Consider the following 21646-nt stretch of genomic DNA (forward strand, 5'->3'; position numbering starts at 1 on the left):
TGTCCCCCTAGATTGAGCAAGGCAAAAACTCAGCTTTCCACTTAAAAAGAAACTCGGTGACTTTGAAAAAAGACTTTCTGAGAGCATCATCTGCACTTGTTCATCAGGTGGCTGAAGAAATTTTCCATCCAGCACGGCAAAGAGGTCTGTGGTTCGGGGCGCTCTGCTCCGCGCTCAGCGGGCGGCGGTAAAATGCTGTTTGTCGGAGGATGAGCCCGAGATGAGAGCGCATCCCGCGCTGTTACATGGCAGCGCTTGTCATCATCACAGCCATGGTGCTCGATAACGACATGCTTGTAGCGCTGCCTGACAACAGAAGTACATCCCTAAACACTGCTCTGTCTAGACTGGGGAATTCTGCAGAAAAGCATCACTTGTGAGCATCCCTGCATATCCCAATCCTCGGCGAACATCTGCTCTCAAACCAACGCTACTGCTTGGAACCACAACGCCTTCACCTTTCATCGCGTACCACTCTCGTCCTTCCATGGGGGAGACCCAATCCGCGCATTAACCCCTTCCTCCCCTCGCACCAGCGATCGGCCGCGCGCGGGGTCCCACTCCCGCCCCCCCGCTCGGCGCACCCGCCCTTCGCCACGAGGCTCCCGTAAGCACCGACGTGTCCGCGCCCCCCGGGCCCCCCCGCATCCCCGCCCCGGCCGGCCGGTCCCCCGCCCGCGCCGCTCCGCACCGCCCCGGAGCCGCTCGGAGCGGCGGCGGCGAGCGCGGCTCCGGCGCCAACTTCGGGAGCGGAGCGAGCGGAGCACCCGGCGGGGCCGGCGCGGCCATGCTGGGCCCGGCGGCGCGGCTGGCGCTGGGCGCGGGGGAGCTGCCGGCCCGGCTGCTGGCGCTGCTCTGGCCGGCGCTGGTGCTGGCGGCCGCCGCGGCCGCGCTGCTCGTCCTGCGGGGGCTGCGGGACCGCGGGGCCGTGCCCGCACCCCCCCGGCCCCGCGCCGCCGGGGAGGCGCAGGAGGAGGAGGAGGAAGAGGAGGAGGAGGAGGAGGAGGGGGATGGCCCCGCGGGGGCCGGCGGCCGGGCGGCCGGGGCGCTGCCGGCGCGGCAGCCGGAGGAACAAAGGCGCACGGCGCAGGTAAGGGTAGTGGGGGTCGCGCCTCGCCCGCTCCCCGGGACGGGGCGAGCATCCTTCCCTCTTTCCTCCCCGGCACCTTTTCAGGGCAGAGAACAGTCCCGCACCCTCTGCGTCCGGCCCCACCGGGCTGCTGCCATCCCATCTCACCTGTCTCATCCCATCTCATCGCGTCCCGCCCAGGACGCGCCGTCCCGAACCTCTCGATGTGATTTAGGGGTTAGGGGGGGTCAGCATTCCCCGTTAACCCTGTGGTGCCAACAAGGTGACAGGGCAAGGCAGCAGGTTGCCCGAGCACATCGCTGGGGGCTGCTGGCACTGGCCTTTCATCCGCCGTTCTGTCTGGCAGCATAACTCCATATGAGATAGATCCTCTTTGCTGGGAATTAAGAAAACTCCAGTTAATGTCCATCATATTAAGAAGCAATATACAAGAATAGTATCCATACTACGGTGTTAATACAATGTGCTAATTATGTGTATTGACTCCAAATCAAAGCTCTGTTGTTACTGCATGAATACCTGTCTGTGAGCTGATGACCATGGCCACCCTGTTGAATATATGCTGTGAGTTTGATTTGATGCACAGTGTTGAAGTTTCTGTATGACATTGTCATGACTGTTGCTTTGACGCACTGTAAACTGCCTGTAGCAGAAAGTATCAGTGTAAATTACAGAAAACAATTTCACTGAGACACTGCAATATGGAAAGCTCTCGGAATAACTTACAAACATAAGTATGTACTTAAAATTAATACAATGAGCTTTTTTTAACATTTTAATCTGTTACTGTTGTCTCCTAGGTCTCATTTCTGAGCAAGACAAACAAAATGAATTTGCAGGATTTTTTTTTAAAGTGTGCTATAAAATAAGTGGGTTTGTTCCTCAGGAACAGAAATGTGTCACTTTCTATTATTAGTTTTCAAGGGTTTGTTATTTTGTCATGGATGCTTTAGCTTTTAGTTGTATTATAGTTATCTTCTAATAAACTATTCAATTTTAGGGCATTTTTTCTTTCATCAGTCAGAGCAGAATCTTGACCTGGCAGCACAAGGACCCCTGAATTAGTAAAGAACAATTAAATCCAAAAACAATCTGAACAGAGCTGTCGGTGTCAAGGGGTGAAGAAGGATTTCAGTAACAATTTTATCATACCTTTATAATCATCAGTACTAGATGACTTGAGTTGTCTGCAGAACGAATGGAAATTTTCCAGAGCTGCCAATACTGGAGGCAGTGTGGGACAGAAAGGGGAGACACCCACTTTATTGTTTAATCTGTTACTATTATCGCCTAGGTCTCATTTTTGAGAAAGACAAACAAAATGAATTTGCAGGGATTTTTTTAATATGTGCTATAAAATAAGTGGTTTTGCTCGTCATGAACAGAAATGTGTCAGAGACATTCCAGGTGCTGTGATGGTGGTAGGGTTATTAGTTCAAGCTTATGGCATTGATTTGAACAGATATCTTCTAGTCAGAGATGCTGCATCTCACAGGCCTAAGTAACAGAAACCAAAGAAGAGGAAGGATAAACTGAAGGGATAAATTTGTTTACAGTCATGTGCAGTTTCTGCCATTAATCTCATCTTTTCCAAGGCTGAGCAATTCCTACTCTTTAGGAACTGGGCTCTAGCAGTTGCATTTACACAGTAGCATCATCTTCTGTGTGAGACGCCCTGATTATCATGCAGAGGATGGAAAACATAGTCCTGAGGAGATGGAGAGCAACAAGAGAATGATCAAGAAAAATAACTTAAAAGATCCTAAAGATAGATAACCCAGAGAAAATTTCTTGCATACTGAAATGAAAAATGAAGGCTTGTTCTCCCATGACAGTACCGTGCCCTTTCCTTTCTCTCTTTGTCTCTTTTGTTTTCTTTTCCCCATCGTGCCTTCTCCACTGCTCCTTGTCATTTCCCATCAGGTTCTCTCTGTCTTTGGAACATCATATCCTTGAGGCAAAAACTGTATCTCCTTACTTAAGTGTAAAATGCTGCCCTGCTTTGGCACTTAGCTGATGGGAGGATGCCAGAACAGCCAAACACTTTGGATATGCTGAAATTTGCATATGAAAATCTTCACCAAAGCAGCAGCAGAGGTGCCATTAATAACAAAATCTCCCATTCATACACATGGCCCATGTGATAAGATGGGATGTGCAGGTATTACAGGATGGGACCCCCTTTCTGCTGCCTGCTGAGATATGAAAAAACCAAGACACAAATTGCCTCCAGTGCTCAGGTGTGTTGATACATCCCAGCAGCCAAACATCTGCATATCCTGGAGTGGTGGATAAGTCAAGATCTTAATTAAAAAAACCTAGGTGGTTAATTATTTTTTCAGTTTGGGAATGCATGTTTGCCAGTGATTCCCAGTTGCTGCCCCAGGGGTGGGCTGTCTGGTTGCCTTCCCATGAAATCTGCTCTTTCTTGGCTGCAGGATGATGTAGGACTGATCTTCCCTTTGTGTGTCCCTACTCCCCATAGCAATAGGCAGACAGACACCCTCCAGGAGCCATGGTCCCTGCTAGACCCAGACAGAGTGGCTTCAACAGCCCATGTGAGATCAGTCTGTTGAACGAACTTTCACAGAATCATGGAATGGTTTGGGTTGGAAAGGGACCTTGAAGATCATCTGGTTCCAACTCCCTTGCTGTGGGCAGGAACACCTTTTACTAGACCAGGTTGCTCAGAGCTTCATCCAGTCAGTCCTTGAATACCTCCAGGGATGGGGCACCCACTGCTTCCCTGGGCAACCTGTTCCAGTGCCTCACCACCCTCATGGCAAAGAACTTCTTCCTAATATCTAATCTAAACCTCCTCTCTTTCAATTTGAACTCATTCCCCCTTGTCCTCTTACTACATGCTCTTGTAAATAGTTTTGCCCTATCTTCCCTCGAAGTTCCCTTCAGGTAGGGGAAGGCCTCAGTTGGATCACTGGTTTAGGAATGCTAATCCCCAGTTTAGTGCGCCCACCAAAATTCCCCAAAACCACATGCTCCTCCCTTCTGCTCCGAAGCTTTTCCCCTCCCACCTGCAGTGGGGTGGACTTGAGACTTGGAGGCACAAAAGGTTAAGATCTTAGACTGAGATAAGACCATTTTACTGGAAACAGCAACGAGATTAAAAAAAAAAAACAAAACCAAAAACAAACAGGAAAAGGAATAATACGAATGACAGAGGGTACAAGAAAATAAATTATTTACACAGAAACCCCTTGACAATAGACAATACCAGACTGGAAGGACCCCCTTCTCCCCAAAAAAGAGTCCCTTCCCCTGGCACCCCTGCTAATGACCAGAAGGTGGGATAGACAAAGCTCTGGGTCCTGGCCACAGCCCCTCACAGTTTCTGCAAAAAATTAACCCTGTCCTGTCCAGAACCAGGGCAATCACCCTGAAGTCTTCTCTTTTGCAGGCTGAACACCACCAGTTCTCTGGGACTTTCCTTATAGCAGAGGCGCTCCATCCCTCTGATCAGCTAGGTGGCCTTCTCTGGACTCACTCCAACAGCTCCATGTCCTTCCTGTGCTGGGACCCCAGGGATGGATGCTGCACTGGAGGTGGGGTCTCACCAGGGCAGAGCAGAGCCCTGGGGCAGAATCCCCCCTCCTCTGGTGCTTTGGGTGCAGCCCAGGACACACTTGGCTTTCTGGGCTGTGAGAACACGTGGCTGTGCCGTGTCCAGCCTCTCACCCACCACTGTGGTCCAATGGTTTTGTGGCCTCCACACAATCATGCAAGCACACTTTGAATGTGATCTCATGCATAGAACAAAACAAGTTACATTCTGGCTGTTGTCACATAGCCACACACACCCCAAAAAAAAAGTCTAGAAATTATGCTGAGAGTGTTTAGCTTTTTTCATGATTGCCTTTTCCCTAATTTTGGGAAATTGCTAATGGGACTTGCTGGAAGCCAACTGATCTGACTGGCAGTTTTTGATTTGAGATGTTTGTGTTTATTCAAAGTTTTTGAGCTGTTCTGCAAATTGGTCAGTTGGAAAGAAGAGCATTTTTTACAAATCTAGTGACATCATCTTCCTTAAAAAGCTTCTAAAAATATGTGCCATCTGATACATTCCCAAAGAAAGCTTTCTGCTTTTCTGAAGTGTCTTTATAAACTGGAGATACTTTTTGCTTCTTGTGGGATTGCTCAAGAGTACCAGAACTACATCTCCATCCCTTCAGCTTCAGAATTTCACAAATAGATGGGTTTTTTTACCTTTTCAGGTTACACAGTACTTTTCACGCCAATGCAACACAGTTGCACAATTATTTTTATACAGCTATCTTGGATGAGAATTGATTTTTAAAGTATCCTGGAAAGTGTTGGAGTTTGGTAATTGCCTCCTTAAAATGGAGCTGTTATCCCTTGTTGAGATGGTGCTCTAATTAATCAGAATAGAAGATGCCAGGAAACTGGTTTCTTCTTCCCTCCTCACAACAGTAGTTTTAATCTACTCATGTTGCAGAAACTCTTTCCCCAGATAGATTTTTTCCCCCTGATGATGAGAGCAGCTAAACCAAGGCATACACATGTCAGGTGGTTATGGCTGCTGTGTGGCTTCTGATGTGTCCAGGGAAGGCTGGCCAGCTGGAGGACATGTAATGCAGGCAGCGTTATCGTGAGGATGTTTCCCTAAATTTTCTCATGCAACTGTTTTTGGATATGAATGGCTACATATGCAGTCCTGGCTCCCACTCCTTGTTATCAACCTGTGTTTGTGCTCAAGGGGTCCCCATGGGCAACTTCATCCCTGGGAATATGTGCAGATTAATGTGTTTTCTGTGCTGATGGCCCAGATCCTTTTCCACAAGGTTATTGGAGCATCCATTTCATGGGAGAACTGCCCCTTTCTTTTCTACATTAGGTGCTGTAAGGGAAAATTTCACATATTCTTAGTGTGTAGTTCTATATATTTCAGTCTGTTCGTTGCATGTGTTTCCTATGTAATTTTCTTTTCCAACAGTCTTCTTTCCTACTGGGAACACATTTGTCTGAAGTGATTTTGCCAGGGAAAACTTTGCATTACCACATATCAATAACAGCTATTAACAACAAGATTATTAGTACTTACAGTATTGGTCAAAAACCAGATTCTGCTCTCTTTTCCCTCCCCTTTGCAGATATGCCTCTGTAGTGTTGTGAGCAGCCATGTCCCAAAGAAGTTCCTTTATGTCCTTCTGCCGTGCATGGGGAGCCACTCAGTTCCCTTTCCTAACAAACCCAACTTTTTTTTGGCTTTCCATTGTCACCTGAGCAGAAGTTGTCATTGTGTTATCCTTTCTCTAGCTGTTATAGAACTGAATGAGTGATTTCCTTTGAAGCTGGTACTCTCCTGTTTTTCTGATGGCCTCTGCCTCTGCCTAAGCCCCATCTTTTCTCCTCTGACGAATGCACACTTGTCTTTTCCCATCCACCCCGTTCCCATTGGTGTAGGGAATGGGCCTCCCTGAGCAAAGTCCATCATCAGGACAAGACCATGTGGCAAAGGCAGACTGGCCAGGATGTCTGCTTCCATTTATGGATCAGAGTTAATGAAAGCCAGCACTGCTTTGTTTCCCAACACGTTTGTCTGGCGGATTGCTGGCCGGCTGTGGATGCAGAAACGTGAGCCCTGTCTGGCTGCAGCAGCAGCAGCAGCACTTGGGTTTGCTCTCCCCATGGCCCAGCCCTGCTTCTGTGCACAGGAGACAAGAACCCACCTGCAGAGAGCCAACAGTGAACTGCAAGTGGTGCTGCAAATAATCCGACTCAGAGCATGCAGTGTAGGGAGCAAGGACTGGATCTTCCAGAGGATGCTGAGAGGGATGAAGAAAGACTTCGTGCTCACTTTTCAGCTTGTTAAAGATCTACTGAGAAAGCTGAAAAGTGCAGTCATACCTTGTTCAGTTGTAACAGAGCATGTTTAAGGGAGATTATTTATTTTCCTGCTAAGAAAATCCTTTTCTTTTTGTTCTTTTCTCCCACCCCCTCCCTTAATATTTTAGTTTAGTGCATGTTGGTGTTACTTTTGTCTCAAAAGTATTGCCCTTTGGCCTAAATCCACGATATTTTTCTTGTGTTGTAACATAAAGTGAAAAAAAACCTCCATGTTTTTTTTTTCCCCACTGGAATTGAGCACTAAGAAACAATTTAATTGAAGTACTTCTTAAATCTGGAAATGGTTTTGTGTTCACAGACCCCCTGCTAGAATGGGGTAGTTTTGCTTCCTTTCATTTCCAGTGTCCAACCCACTTAATTTGAGTTTTCTGAAAGTGGTAGCTGAGAACAATTTTCTGAATCTTTATTCATGTTCTTAAATGAATTTCCTGATTTCCAATGTGTGAAGAATATAATAGCTCCCTTTGGGTTTCATAGGCAGAGCTTATTTTGTCCTAGTATCCCTCTACTGGGCAAACCTTTCCATGCCTTCCTTAGGAAGGCAATTTTAAGCACCTTTCCCAAGAGGGACAAAGGGCAGTTAGTGAACCTGAAGCTGATATTCTCATGATGTTTAATTACTCCTCTAACCAGCTGGTGGCACTGAGATGTGAAAGCAGGCAGCCTGATCTGATAGACACAAAGGTGTTGGGTTTTATAAAAATGATTAGTCTAACAAAACTGAAATGCATAAAGGCAAGTCTCTAGTCATACAGCTTTATGGCTTTGAATACAAGGTTTATATACTAAACCGAGCATTTTTGGGCACTTGGAGATGTATCACTTTGCCTCCTTTCTTTGTGACTTTATGTAGAACTATATTAACAGCATAAAATAAATTAAAAACTAGCTCAAGAGAATCAGAAATTGATAGTTTCATAACAATCATCAGAAATATAACCTTAGGTTACATAAAAAAGGGAAAAAAAGGCAGCGGGTGGGGGGGGAAATCCTGTTCCACTGGGTCATGAACCAAATGGCCATGAACTAAAAATAATCTTTCTATTGTACCACAGAATGTGAGTAGAAATTAATATGCTAAGTCTGATTCCACTAAAAGTCCTGATTCTGCTTCTCTGCATATATTTGATGTATTTGGAATTTCACTTAATATAATCATTTAATGTGGTGGATTTAGATGTGTTTTCCCTGTACAAAACTATATTTTTCATTAAGAAAAAATTTCCCCTGAAAAATAATAATTTCTCTGTAATGATTCCATTAGGTTAAATAAAATACAATAATGAAAATTCCTTTTCCCTTTTCATAGTGGCCTAATGGCACGATAAAGAGGCATGACTAATCCCCTACCCTAAGGGCTTCAAAAGGGAAGAATAGGGTAGGGTGGGGTTCCTTAGCCGCACAGCCAGCTTACTGCCTGGAAAAGGGTTGGATAAGGGCAGGATTTAATACAAAAGGTCAGGCTAACATAATACGTTTCCACTGAAAGGAAATAAAACTCAGTAAAAATTCTTGGTGATGAAAGAAAGGGAGCTCTTGGTGTTATTGAAGGATGGCAGAGAAGCAAGAGATATTTCAGGTTCAAAAGAAGAGCATCACCCCAGTGGTGGGACATTTGCTGAGCATCAGTCAGTGGTCGGGTCTGGTATTTTTTTTCACTCAGCTGCTCTTTAGGAAGGATGCAACAAGGTTCAGGAGTCCCAAGTGGGCACTTAGGGCTGAATAGCCAGTCAGTCATCATGAAGACCCCTGGGATATACTAAATGACTATTTAACCTCCTAGTCAGTGATGGAGAGAGAGTGGGATGTTTGTCTAGCAGGTGAAATGTCATTTCAGTAGCAAACCTTGTGCTTGTCTGGAGAAAGTACGCAGCAGTTGGTCAGGTTGGCAAAGCACTAAAACAAAGTGCTGCAAATTTCCAGCTCCTTGCTTAATGTCATTTATATGGAGAGAAAGTCCAGGAACGTGATCCTGCCCCAGCTGAGACGAGTCTGTCAGAGCCAATATATTTTGCATCTTCCCTAATCCTTTATTGCACTCAGGGTTTTCCTTCTGGAGTTCTTGCCTGTGTGAGGGCCCTGTTCAGCCTCGGGCTGTGCTCGCTTACACCAGCCTCGGGGAGGAAGGCAGTTTCATGCCCTTAATCCTGACATTTCCCTCTCTGCCTGCAGTCCCTCATGCTTACAGAAGCATCTTGATATAAAGAGAGGCTAACAGGAGGTGGGATGTCTCTTATCCTCTTATCTGTGTGTTTCTGAAAGATGGCAAAAAAGCATCCTCCTCTTTGCCTCCTAAGCTGGTGTTGCTATTTCTGTACCCATGGTGGCAGTCTTGCTCAAACTGCCTTCACTTGGGCAAAGCCTTTAGAAAACAGTGAAAATTTCATTATGAAAACTGGGAAATCACCAGGGTTTGATGACATCAGGAAGGAATATTCCACTTATATGTTGTTTGGCTTCCCCCAATCATCACTTCTTGCATTCATCCAATAAAATTCCGTTTTCCTGAAGTTCTCTGTCATATAATTTAAAGTCATTCCCCCAAGATTCTATATTGCATAGGAATTGTTGTCCACTGAGACGAGATCTATCTGTATTCTCACACATTTAAATGGACAGAAACATATACCGAGAAAGAAAGAATAATATAAACTCAAGATTTTCCATATCTACGTGGTTCAAATTTGCACCAAAATGCCTCTGATTTTGTATTTTATATCCCATATTTTTGTGAGAAGCTGCTTCCCTCCCTGCTGCAGGTAGAGGGGGATTTTTCCCTTGAGCAGAGCAGGAGATGGAAAACAGTTTGCTTTGTGGTGGGATTTATGGAGTGCCTCTAGTAAATGAACCTGAGAGGTTTAGAAGAGAGTGCCTGTGGGAAAAAACAAGACAGCCTTTCTAGCTACTAACAAATGTTGCTGGCTTATAACAGATAAGTAATTATTTTACTAATGTTCAGAATAACATAATTGTAAACAATTATATTGTTTGCATTTGACAGCCGAGGGGGACAGAAGAGATTTTGGCTTAAGCTGACAACATGAAGCTGGTGGAATTACTGATATAACAAGCAAGGGTTTTGCCTCCTGCTGCTGTGATGTTTTACTGGAAGACCCCAAATCAGTATTGTCTGTGTGCAAAGTCCACAGTTTTGGGGCTTCTTCTCCTAATCATTGTGGAACTTGGGATGAACACCAGCTGCTGGGTCCATGTCCACTATGGGCTTGTAACTGGTCTGGAATTCCAAGCAAATACCTCCAGGGACGAAACATTTGCCAGCATACAGGTGCCTGTCATGCACTTCAAACCAGACCTTTTTGAGACTTGTGAAAAATAGCTCTAAAATCCCCAAAATATCAAAGAGATGACCGTTAAGAGTCTGAAGGACTGCAGCCCCACTGGGTCTGCTGGGGAGAGACGTGGGCAGTCTTGAGAGGGAGCATAAGGTCCACCCCAACTGGTAAACAAGAATTAAAATAAGCCCTCTCATGTCTATGGTTTTTTAAAGACAGGCTTACCCTATTTGAAAAACAACTTTGATCCTAGACAAATCTTATCATAAACCACAAATATGTCTGCTTTGGAATAAATCTTTGTGAAGTTTCTGGACTTACATTCATAAAGGCTTAGCATACACTAATTAACTTGGAATTAATTACTCCAGTTGGAACAAGGCCACAAATTCTAACCCACATTTGTACAGGGGTTTACTTAGGTGTATCTTTTAGACTATTATGTGTATTTTTGGAAGGTATTGAAATAAATATATTTTTATATATATTTACACATACACACACATGCATGTTTATGTACTATAATGCATTTTGTTATTGTCCACCTCCTAGGTTCCAGTGAATGGCCATCTTATCACATCAGTCAACATCAGAGAGAAAAAGCTCCTCAAGGTACCAGCAAGACTTTTACAGTTTAAATATTCTCTTTCAAGAGACAGTTATTTTAAGAATGTTCATTTTTTTTTAAACATAGTTTGTTCTGCCTTGGTTTGCTGCACTTAAGAGATGCTGCAGGAATATAAAACCATGTAATTTTCTGGCACAGCCACATTGTAGTTTTTGTCACTGCCACCACAAGGGGGATGGTCTCATCATCCACAGCAAGTTCCAAGTTGCCCAGAGGAGATGTCTGCCCTGTCCCTGAAAGTGTTCTAGGCCAGGCTGGATAGGGCTCTGAGCAGCCTGGTCTAGTGGAAGGTGGCAGGGGGGTTGGAACTGGATGGTCTTTAAGGTCCTTTCTAAACCATTCTGTGATTTTGTGCTTCTAGGTGAGGAGCAGCCCCTGAGTCTGGGCAGGGAGGTACATTTTCTGGCAGAGGTTTTCCACCTTGGAAAAGTCAAGAATCACTGTTTAAACTAGAACATTCAAAATTTATGTTTTAGGGTTAGCACTACTGTTTCATCAAGCTGTATGCAAATGGCCTCAGCTACTCCTGAGCCCTTCAGATTAGTGCAAACTACAGATACCTGCATCAAGAACAAGCAGCTCCATGGTTGGAAAGGGCAGGGGAGGGCTGGGGTTTTTTTGTTAAGCATTGGCAGGGTCCTAACTCTTGATTATAACACTCCTGATTTTAAAAAGGGTAAATACTTTAGACTTTCTTCCTTCAGAGGAAGAACTTTGGAACAATGAATGCAAATCTTACTATAGAGCAGGTACCTGAATTCAAATGTGAACTTTCTAATCTAGCAGATAGGATTTGTAGGTCCAAAGCAATAGCATTTATTGGTTTGGAATTTGCAATAAAATCTGTTCAGGAAGACTTTTGCACACACTTAAAAGACTCCAGCAACCCCCTGCTCTCTCTGAGTATCATGGGTTGTCTTCATTTCACAACTAATGTCCTGATTCTTTTTTCTTCCGGATGAAACATAACAAATATTTATTTTCACTTTCTTCTGTATATCTCCTCTATACTGTAGCCTAAGAAGAAGAGGAAAACCCAGTGCTCAGACAAGGACGTGCCAAAAGATTTGCTTTCTGTGGAAAAAGACAAACTGCAAGAGGAAGAAGGTAACAAAAGATCTAATTCTTCTATTATCTGATGCATATTACCAAACAATAACATGGGATGAAATATGTCAAAAGGGAGGCCTTCTCTACAATTCTAGAGTTCTGTGTCAGTGAGGAAAGCTGTCAGTTTGGGAGTTATTTCTATCACCTGCTCCTTTCCACGCGTAACTACGTGGACAGGTGCTGTTGTGATCTGGTTTAATTACAGAGGAGTAAAGAGAACTAACTCCCTGTGAATAAAATGGATCGAACCCTGGAAGATTTGAATATACCCAAAAACACAATTCAAACCAATGAGCTTAGATGTTGAAATCAAAATATTGATATATTTTATTTAATAGTAAAAGAGGCAAAGAGAAAGAAAGAGAAAAGAAAGAAAAATAGAAAAAGAGGTGTGTGGGGGAACAGGGAGAGTGACAAAGATCAGAAATGTATCACCCCTCCATGGGTTCCAATGATGGCTTTTTGCTTCCCTCCATCTGATCTTGGTGGTGAGGGTCCCCTGCCTTAAATGGATTAATATACATTTGGGGAAATGAGAATGCCCATGTGCCTCCCCTGATGGGGCAAGTTTGACACTGTCCCTTGCAACACTGTGGATCTCTTGCATCACGAGCAGTGCTCTGGTGCAGGGTCGGGGGACTCTTTCTGGGAGGGGCCTTTGATGGACCAGGACACCTTTCTGCTGTCCCTTAGGATGTCCCTGAGATGTGGCTTTCCTGGGGTGAAGAGGCCCCACCGCTGAGCTGGTCTGCACAGCAGAGGGTGGGCACTCAGTGTCTCTGGCCAGAGGCTGTGCTGCACCCCCAGAACCTTTCCTCTGCCCCCCTTTGGTGCAGGGTCTGTGTGAGCTTGGCAGCTGATAAACCTGGGGCTGTGCTGGGCTGTGCTGGGCTGTGGGTGCTCTTCCAGATGCTTTGAACAATAGTGTGACCTTCCTTATCTCAAGTTGCCTTATGGGTTTAACTCAGTCCAGGGTTTCAGTCAGGAGGCCCATCCAGGGTGGCCTTCGGTGGTGCAGCTTCATTATGCACTTTTTCTGTAATGGGCAAAAATCCTTCATAAAGATGTTTAAGCCATAAAATTTCAGTCTCTGACAGGGGCCATGTGCTTTCCTCCCATACGCCCCGATTCTCGACTGTGTACACAGGGAGGGAAATCTGCAGGTGAGGAAGGATCCCTGAGGTGGTCAGAGGCCCTGTGGTCAGCAGAGTACTCCCCCAGTCCTGTGGCCTCTGCCCTGCTGATACACAGATGGAGCAGCACGCTGTTGTGCCCATGACTGAGGCTGGTAGAGGTGCTGGGGCAATTCACAGCCAACTTGTAGCAGGCTTGTGAGCTGGGCCAAGACCTTTGTTTGCAAGCAGATCTGCAGAGAAATCTGGCAGAGGCCAGCAAGGCTCAGGCAGCTAGAATTTCACTGGAAAATCCACTGCATCCCGTGAGCTCTGCCTCCCCCCACCAAGGGTTGCACTGAAAACAACAAATTCTAAGCTTTTCTGGGCTTAAAAGATTACAATGTGATTAGTGTGGTGGTGAGGCAAGAGAAGCCCTTGCTGCTGTTGGACCAGAGTCCTTCCTGGGGCCCGTGAGGCTGCTGGGGGAGAAGGGGACACAGCAGAGGCTTTCTGCAAACAGATATGTAATTTTTTTGAATGGATGAGCCAGCTGAACTGTTTCATGTGTTTTTCAGGGATGCTTCATGTGTTCTTCAGGAATGCTTCAGAGAAAGGAAGTGTCTTGGTCAGCTCCAGGGGCTGTGTTTTCTCCTTCATTTACCATTTTTGCCAGCACCTCCTCTGACTTCTTGGGTCATGGAGAGCATGGATGGAGACAGGATGTGGCCCCACGGGTGTGAATGAATGTGTGTGTAAAGCAGCTGAGTAGGAGAGGGTGTCCACATTGCAGAACAAGTCTAGGGCTAGAGGAACTCAGTAAATTGAAGCCTTATTTAATGGTTAAGATTTTCAGTAACTTCTCCCCCCTGTCAGATATATAAGGTGGTTGATGCTTTGCTGTGACATCTCCCCCAAGGGAATGGGTGTCACATCAGGCTGACACACAGGACAGAAGAATATGTGCACAGACAGGTCTGTGATGGGGATTTCTTATATAATACATCTCTGCAGAGGAAACAAAGGCTGCACACAGGGGACATGCTGCACAAGGTCTGATGTTCTTTTACAGCCAGCATCAGAAACTTTCAGATGGTTGTTTACCTTGGTGCTAAGCGGTAAAGGCAATGAAGAAAGTTGTTTGATAGCTTAAAAATGAACTTTGCTCTCTGTTATAGGAGTTTGGCAGACCAAGATCAGCAGCCGTGAAAAGAGACACTTAAGGAAGGAAAGGCTGAAACAAAAAGGTAAATGTACAGGCTCAATTTGCACACCTGATCTGGCTGGGCTTGTTACCCCTCCCCACACCCCAGTGTCTCTTTGCTCTATTCATCATTTGGCAGCAAAATCCGTGCACTCACTGAGGCTATTTACTTAAGAAAAAACAGCTTTGGGAGCTTTTACTTGGGAGCTTGCCTTTTACTCCATGCTCTCATTAAAACACACAGCAGAGCACACAGCATTACCCACAGGACTTTGAAAGCAGATGTCTGTTAGAGCATAGATCTGCTAAAGGCTTGGTGTCATGTGGGCTTGTTCCTTTTGCATGGCTTGACAGAGGTTTTTTGATAATGGATGTGTAAAAACATGAATAATTTTCTCCATTCCAAACAGGTTCTTTAGTCCAGGATTGTCCAGACTAAAGAACTATAATAGGAATAGGCTCTTTTCCTAATGAGTTAAAATGAAATGACACTTTGTGCTCACTCCACATTTTTTTTCTGGGGATTTCAAGGTGTCTGCTGTGCACTTACGCCTGTATACATTTCTACTAATCATACAGCAGAAATCATAGCAGTTGTATGTAATAACCACTATATGAAAGCAGATAATGGAATTAAAACATTTGGAAGGATATTCATTATATGTGATAAAGTGATCAAAATAACCTTAAGGTTTATAATATTAGAGTAATTTAGAAGCTAAGATAGGGGTTTGGATATTGGAGAGACATGGCTGGATTAGGGGATTTAGCTGGATATGTGTGAGTTAGTGCACTGTCTGCAGTAAGGCTTTTAAAGTGCTCTCAGGTGCCCTATTGAAGGGTAAGACAACATTTTCAATAGAAAAATATACAGACACCTTGAGACCACTTTATCTATCATTTGGATTATATAGAGTTAAATATCAAGAGTTTAGGTTTTTGACTCTTGGTTTATCAAGGGTCTTTAAAGACTAGAGGTGCTGAGGTCACCAGTTTCTCTCCAGTAAATGGGTCCACATTTCCTTCATCGTGTAAGTTGACCTGTTGTCATCAGTGGTGCCAGCTCCACGTGCAGAACCCCACAGGGATTAACCCTAAGGTCATGCAGGTGTTAAGGGCTTTGCTAACCCAGGAAAGGGAGCTCCAAGTATCATTTGAAGCACCAGAAGTCTTTGGTGCAGTCCTGCAGCCTGTGCATGAACCCTGGATCATGCTGGCATGGGCATTTACAGGGTAGTGAGATGTGATCTAGGAAGAAGCCCTAACCCTGCCGAGTGCTGGCTGCTGTTACCTGGCAGGGGAGAAACAGCAGCATCACCATTAAGGTATATGAAGGTGGAGTTGGTGTCAGCAGTGGTCTCCTCCTCACCAGAGCTTCAGAAAATGCTTTGCTATTCTGAAGGCTGGAGTCATGAAACACTCGAGGAGTCCTTTGGAACAAAACCGTTGGAGATAACATTCATTTTTTAAAATATTCATATGCCTGCACTGATTTCGCTAGCAGTCTTGAATGACCAACATCCAAGAGGTTTGCTTTCTTTTTTCTTGGAGGTCCAGCTCTTCCCTTTCTCTCCCTTCACTGCTGTGGACCCCAGCAGAACCCTGGAGGCCCTGAGCCTCCTCTCCAGGGAGGGATGCCCAAGGCTGCTGTGGCACCATCCTTCTCACATTGGCCTTCCTGTTTTCCACTCCAGTGCCCCATCCCAGGAGCTGCGTTTCACTGCCACCATGTCTGCAAATAATTTCAGTTGGAAATAGTCTGATGGGTTTAGATCAGGCTTTGTTCTGTTTTCTCTCCTGAACAACTCTTCCTTGTAATTAAAAATAATGATGATCCTGTTGTAACGATGATCCTGTGGTAATGTTTATTCCCGAGGAGACCCCGGCAGAGCATCTCTGGGTAGCTCAGCAGCTGAGCCAGCCTTTGACTGGGACAAGAAGGGAGCGGTGTGGCCACTCGCAGAGGACATTGGTGGTGGTGGAAAAGGTGCTTTCTTTGCCAAGGCAGAGTGTGGGACTGTGCCGAAGGGCTCAGGAGCCCTACGGGAAGAATTGGCACCCTCCAGGTCAGAAGACGATGTTTTCTCCAATGTAGGTGAGTGTTGACATTCAAATATTGCCAAGGGGAAGCTTCACAAATTGCTGTGTCCTCATCAAAGTGCAGCCCCACTGATATTCATCCTGCACACACAGTGTTGTCCACCCCCCTTGGACCCTGCTAGGTGGCATTTATTTCCCAGCAGTGTGAAAAGAGGAGTCCTTATGGCAGGAATTCCTGGTGTTGTAGACTACCTGCCGGGTGCAAGCTGTTTTCTACCCACAGGTACTATTTGTGTCTTTTACAACCAAAGCCTTCTGAGGATGCTCACATATGGCCAGAGTTAGGCTGCAGGGTAAATCTGTGTGTTTCAAAAAAGGAAAAGGCAGGGTATTCCTGAATCGAAAGCATTTGATTTTGACTACATTCTCAGTGATTACTTGAGCATGGTGGCTGAATTTAATAAGGCCACATGATGACTCACCTTCAGTAGCATTAATCCAGTACTCTGATGATTCAGAAAATGCTCTTAGGTTGCCCTCATGTGAGTTACCTTCTCTGCTAGAGTCCTTTTCTTGCAAACTACAGGGTTGATGGGGGAGGACATTAGTACCATTTTTACTCTAATGCTTTCAAAAGGCCATTTCCAATACATGATGACAACTTTGCCAGCAGTGCATAAAGGGTATCAGTTCAGATGAGTGAAGAATTTAAGTCCAGAGAAGTGGCATGCTGGTGTGACATGCACATTAAAAGTCTGAGAAGGTATACATGGTGATGGGGCTGGACTCTCTCTGTCCATAAAGGTGATTTCTCCTTGCTTGATGCTTGTCCAGCAACAGCAGTGGATGTAGGCCTGGCATTAAGAGAACACGGAAGGGCTGTAATGAGCTTGGGAGCATGAGGTAAAAATTGTGAACATGACATCAGATTTTGGTTACTATTTGTTTGCATTTTAAATTCAGGAACATGGGATATTGCAGATGTAAAATCCTGTCCTGTGACCCTTGGGACATTGTCAGATCTCTCCAGGGATTTAGGTGAGTGGCCTCTCGTTGTACTTCTGTCTGAATTCTTGTGTCACTTTCTTAGCTGCTTGGCTGAAAAGGGCTCTCACTGATCACACACGGGTCTTCTCCCCTGGAGCCACATCTCATTAGTCACTCTCCCTTGCAGAACTTGCTTGCATCTGTAATCCAGCACATCAGTGTTTTAGGGAGCAACATCAGAACCTTTTATTGAGCGCTTTCCAAACTCGTGTGCTCATCTTGGAATAAATTAAAAAAAAAAAAAAATACTGCCTCCCCTGCAGGTTCTTTCTGTTAGGTTGACTCACAGAGAAGGTTTCTGTTGTGCTCTGACAACCAACAAATTCAGAGAATTTCAGGCCGAGGGAGGGAGTGAATGTGCAGCTTGGAAAGGCTGTGTTAGAGGCTGCCTAGCCAGCAGCTTCTCATCCAGCACAGTGAGGGATTTCCTGCCTGAGCCGCTCCCTGAGTGGCCTTGAGAAGGATGGAGCATCTCCTCGTTTTGCACTGGGTTAAGCCTCGTTTCTGGCTTTCACTTTGCATCTTTGCACCTGTCAGTCTTCACTGATTGACTGCAAGCACCCCTGGTTCATAAATTCCCTGCCTACCAGAAACTCACATTTGACTGAAAGTTTAGCTGGATGATGAATGCAGAGTCTGGTCCTGAATCTGTTAGAGATGCTAAAGACAAACATAGATATATATAGATATCTGTGCACAAAACAGAGTGTGTGATGTTAGTTAGAATGCTGAAATCAGCTTCTAAAGCCAGATAAGGCAATTAATATAACACATGCCATATTTAACCATCTGTTTTCCAACACTTTGTCAGTGTATTCAAGCAGTTCCTAATGTATAAGTACTCAACAAGGATAAATACTTTTTAATATCTGCATTTATGCAGCAAAAAAACCAAACTGATACACAACTGTATAAACCTCAGAGTTCATTAGGTGAGAGGAAGAAAGGAAAAGTCAGAGATGTGAAAAAGCTGTGATTTATGAAAGATGTGAAGAATACCCTAAGTCTGTTATGTACAGGTCTTAGAAAGAGGCTAAGGGGAGTCATTCAGGGAGGCATGTGAATCCTACTATTGCTTTAGTTACTGAAAGTAATCATCAAAGCAACTTTTTCCTCCAGCAGTTCTCTTACCTATGCTCTTTCATGGAGCAATTAATTTGGTAATTATGGATTTCTGTTAGCTTGAGCAGAAGCCTTCTTACTGAAGGTGGTGGGAGTTGGAGCTGGATACTCTGGATGCAGTTTTTGTTCTGCAGGAACTACAGCTGTCTCCTTAGGTCCCCAACAGAGATGTGCCAGCAGTTTACTTTTAGGAATGTTGTTAGTTTAGCCATTCCTGAGTGAGTTGCTTTTAATATAACTTATGCATGTAGTGTCCTCGTCCGGCCTTTGTTAATAAACCCACAGTGATGAGAAGCATAGATTAATGTGTGGCTTAAATTACATAACATCCAGGCATTGTGACATAGTGAGCAGACAGAGGCATGATTAATTGGTTTTAATAATGTGAATATACCTATGTCATTAGCTTTTAAGTTTGGGATTTGGGATTTTTTTGATTTAATTTTGTAATGAAGATGCTTTCCTGTGTGCAGATAATGTGAAGAGTAAATCATCTGAGGACAGTCCTTCCAGATGCTGTTGGCATGGCAGCTCAACTTTCCTCCCAGCAGATGATGCGTGGCAGGGGCAGGGTACGTCTCTTTGCCCTTTTTCTGTAGACAGACAAGTGCACCAATTCAGGAACTCTCTTCAGTCCATTCCCTAAGCCTCAGACATCAGGATCCACTTCATATGGCTCATTTGCTGGTCAGGGAGAAATCTCATGTGGGTCTGGTTTTGAGCAGGTGCCCAGAGCTGCTGTGAGCTCAGTCATCAGGGCAGCAGTTGTCCATGTGGAACCCTTGAGAAGGGTAAGAAAGTGCATTTTATTTGTTTTCCCTCAGAAGAAAAACAAATAATGCAGTAGGTACAGTCTGATTCGGTGCTTCCATAGTGGTGCAGAGTGTAACTGGAGCTCTGGGCAGCAGCAGCAGCTGTAGGGGGCTGTCTGCAGGCTCTCCAGCAGTGCACCGCTATCAGCTGCGGGCAGATAAGCACAGAACAGGGCAAGCACAGGGCAATCCCTCCCCACAGCCTGCAGAGAGCGGGTCAGGGACTTCCTGAGCCACAGGCAGCAGCATGGGCTCTGCGTTTCAAAAAGCCCCATGTGTTAGCAGTCAACTCAGATTACTGCATTTATGAAACAAGTTCAAAGCTGTTTGGTTTTCATAACTGAAGTATTGTGTTTGCTTCCCTCCCTCCCATGGTTGTGTGGGAAGGTGGAGCTGAGTGAGCCTTTTCCAGGCAGCTGCAGCCGGAGATCAGTGGGGTGGCTGGGGGAGAGCCATGGGAGGACAGGGTGCTTTTCAAGCTCCATGTACCTTTGCCAAAACTTTAAATTTCCTTGGAAATGCCCTGAATCCAGATGCAGAATACAACTCCAGTGCATTGTGGCAGTCAGGATTTCGGTCTTTTTATGACTGGTTATGGGTGTTTTTTAGTTTTAAAAGAAAGACAAGCATGGGTCCTGAGTTGCTGGAATAATTTGGCATGAACAGTGTGGGTATTAGATGACCTCTTCTCTTGACCTTTTGGTCAGGATCGAGTGAAGTATTTATATATACCCCTGTTGTTGAGAAGCCTTTCTCTGCTCTTGCAGGAATGATGGCTGATGAGCTGAGCAAACCTCTCTGTGCTCTAGCTGCTCTGATTGCTTAACTGCAGGAGAACCCGGAGAGGTGGAATGCATTAAGGAGAAAAGATTGTGGTTGTCTTGCTTCTCTGCCCAGTGGTAACTGAAGCTCTGCAGCAGATGCATTATTTCGGCTGTGATTTTATAAATAACACAGTTTGCTTTAAAAAGAATAAAAACAAAACCTCCAACCCTGAGCCTTCCCTTCCCTTGGTGCTGTGTTTCTTTACTCCTGCGTTGCTGCAAAGGGTGCCTGGCTCTTTCCAACTTTGGAGCGCTGTCGTGCCCACGTGGGATGGAGGGAGGCAGTGTGGGCAGCTCTTCAACAGCATTCCCTTGCACTACATTTAGCACATGTCAGACTTGGCACACTCTGGCCTTGATCTGCACTTGCAAAGCCAAGCTTTTGGAGCTCCATATCTGTCTGAGAGTAGAATGATAGGAGCAAATTCAGCAGCTTGCTTCTGCAAACATCAGAGCAGAAATGTTTAGAGGATTCAGTCTGTCTTACAGCTTGCTGTTTTGTCCTGGTATTTTTTTTCCTTTGAATCATCAGCCTTGCTATTGATGCAGGGGAGGGTTGTGTCAAGAACATGTATTCCCTGAATTTAGATGAGGTAATGGTTGGCATTAAGGTTGGCGCTGCAAGCGAAATGAGCTCTTAGACAGTTAAACATGGCCTGTTAGCTCTTGCAGGTTTGGGAACTAAAAAAAAAAAAAAAGCCATTCATAGCCTAAACATGACCTGGGGTCATTTTATTGAATCCAGAGCAGTACATGTAATGAGTCTCTTTGTTCTGTGCTGGGCTGGTACAGCCGAAGGAGCTGGATGCTGGAGTCCTGCCTCTGGCCTGGCTGGTGGAGCTGCCTTGGCCTGCTCCCTGCTCCACATTGGGTTATCTTTTTGTGAAGTACCAGCAATAACAACACCCTCACTTACAAAAGGCTTGAGATTTAAGTGTTGGCACAACTGAAAGTATATATACACAGAGGGAGAGAGGGAGTTAGTGGTAAGGGGAACTGGGTAGTCAGTCACTTTCAATCGGGCTGGTTTCCAAACAAGACACTCCTGTTTGTTTGTGATTCCTGTCACATTCATTAATGATACACGCTTGGCCAGTGGTTAATTCTCAATTACTGTCATATCTGGAGTCCTGTGTCTATTTCTGGGCTCCCAGTACAAGACAGTCAGTGTAATACTGGAGAAGGTCCAGCCATGCCAGTGTATGAGCACCTGATGGAGTCATGACCTGGAGAGTGGGGAACAGGCAAATGGGTAAGAATTGAATTTCCACTTACCCATAACTGAAAGCTTTTTTGTATGGGGAGAGTGGTCAGGCAGCAGAACAGTTTGCCAGAGAGGTTGCAGACTTTCCACCCTTCAAAATATTCAATACTTTGCTGCATTCCTGTGAAACCTGCTGTAGCTGAGCCCTCTGAGAGACATGAGATAGGACTAGACAATCTCCAGAGGCCACTTCCAACCTCATTGATTCTGAAATTCT

At 45.1% G+C, this 21646-nt stretch overlaps 1 protein-coding gene across 1 annotated transcript in view; it reads left to right on the forward strand.

The window, feature by feature from the left end:
* Positions 1-245: 245 nt before the first annotated feature.
* The window catches only part of LOC105759117 (uncharacterized), a 30335-nt gene continuing 8934 nt past the window's right edge, over positions 246-21646 (forward strand). The window contains exons 1-8 of the mRNA XM_030269997.4: positions 246-318; positions 537-1090; positions 10819-10878; positions 11911-12001; positions 14295-14363; positions 16200-16415; positions 17324-17398; positions 19003-19101. Coding sequence (XP_030125857.4) covers positions 246-318; positions 537-1090; positions 10819-10878; positions 11911-12001; positions 14295-14363; positions 16200-16415; positions 17324-17398; positions 19003-19101 — 1237 coding nt within the window. The remainder of the gene's footprint in view (positions 319-536; positions 1091-10818; positions 10879-11910; positions 12002-14294; positions 14364-16199; positions 16416-17323; positions 17399-19002; positions 19102-21646) is intronic.

This window comes from Taeniopygia guttata, chromosome 3 (genome assembly GCF_048771995.1).
Source record: "Taeniopygia guttata chromosome 3, bTaeGut7.mat, whole genome shotgun sequence".
Lineage (NCBI taxonomy): Eukaryota > Metazoa > Chordata > Aves > Passeriformes > Estrildidae > Taeniopygia > Taeniopygia guttata.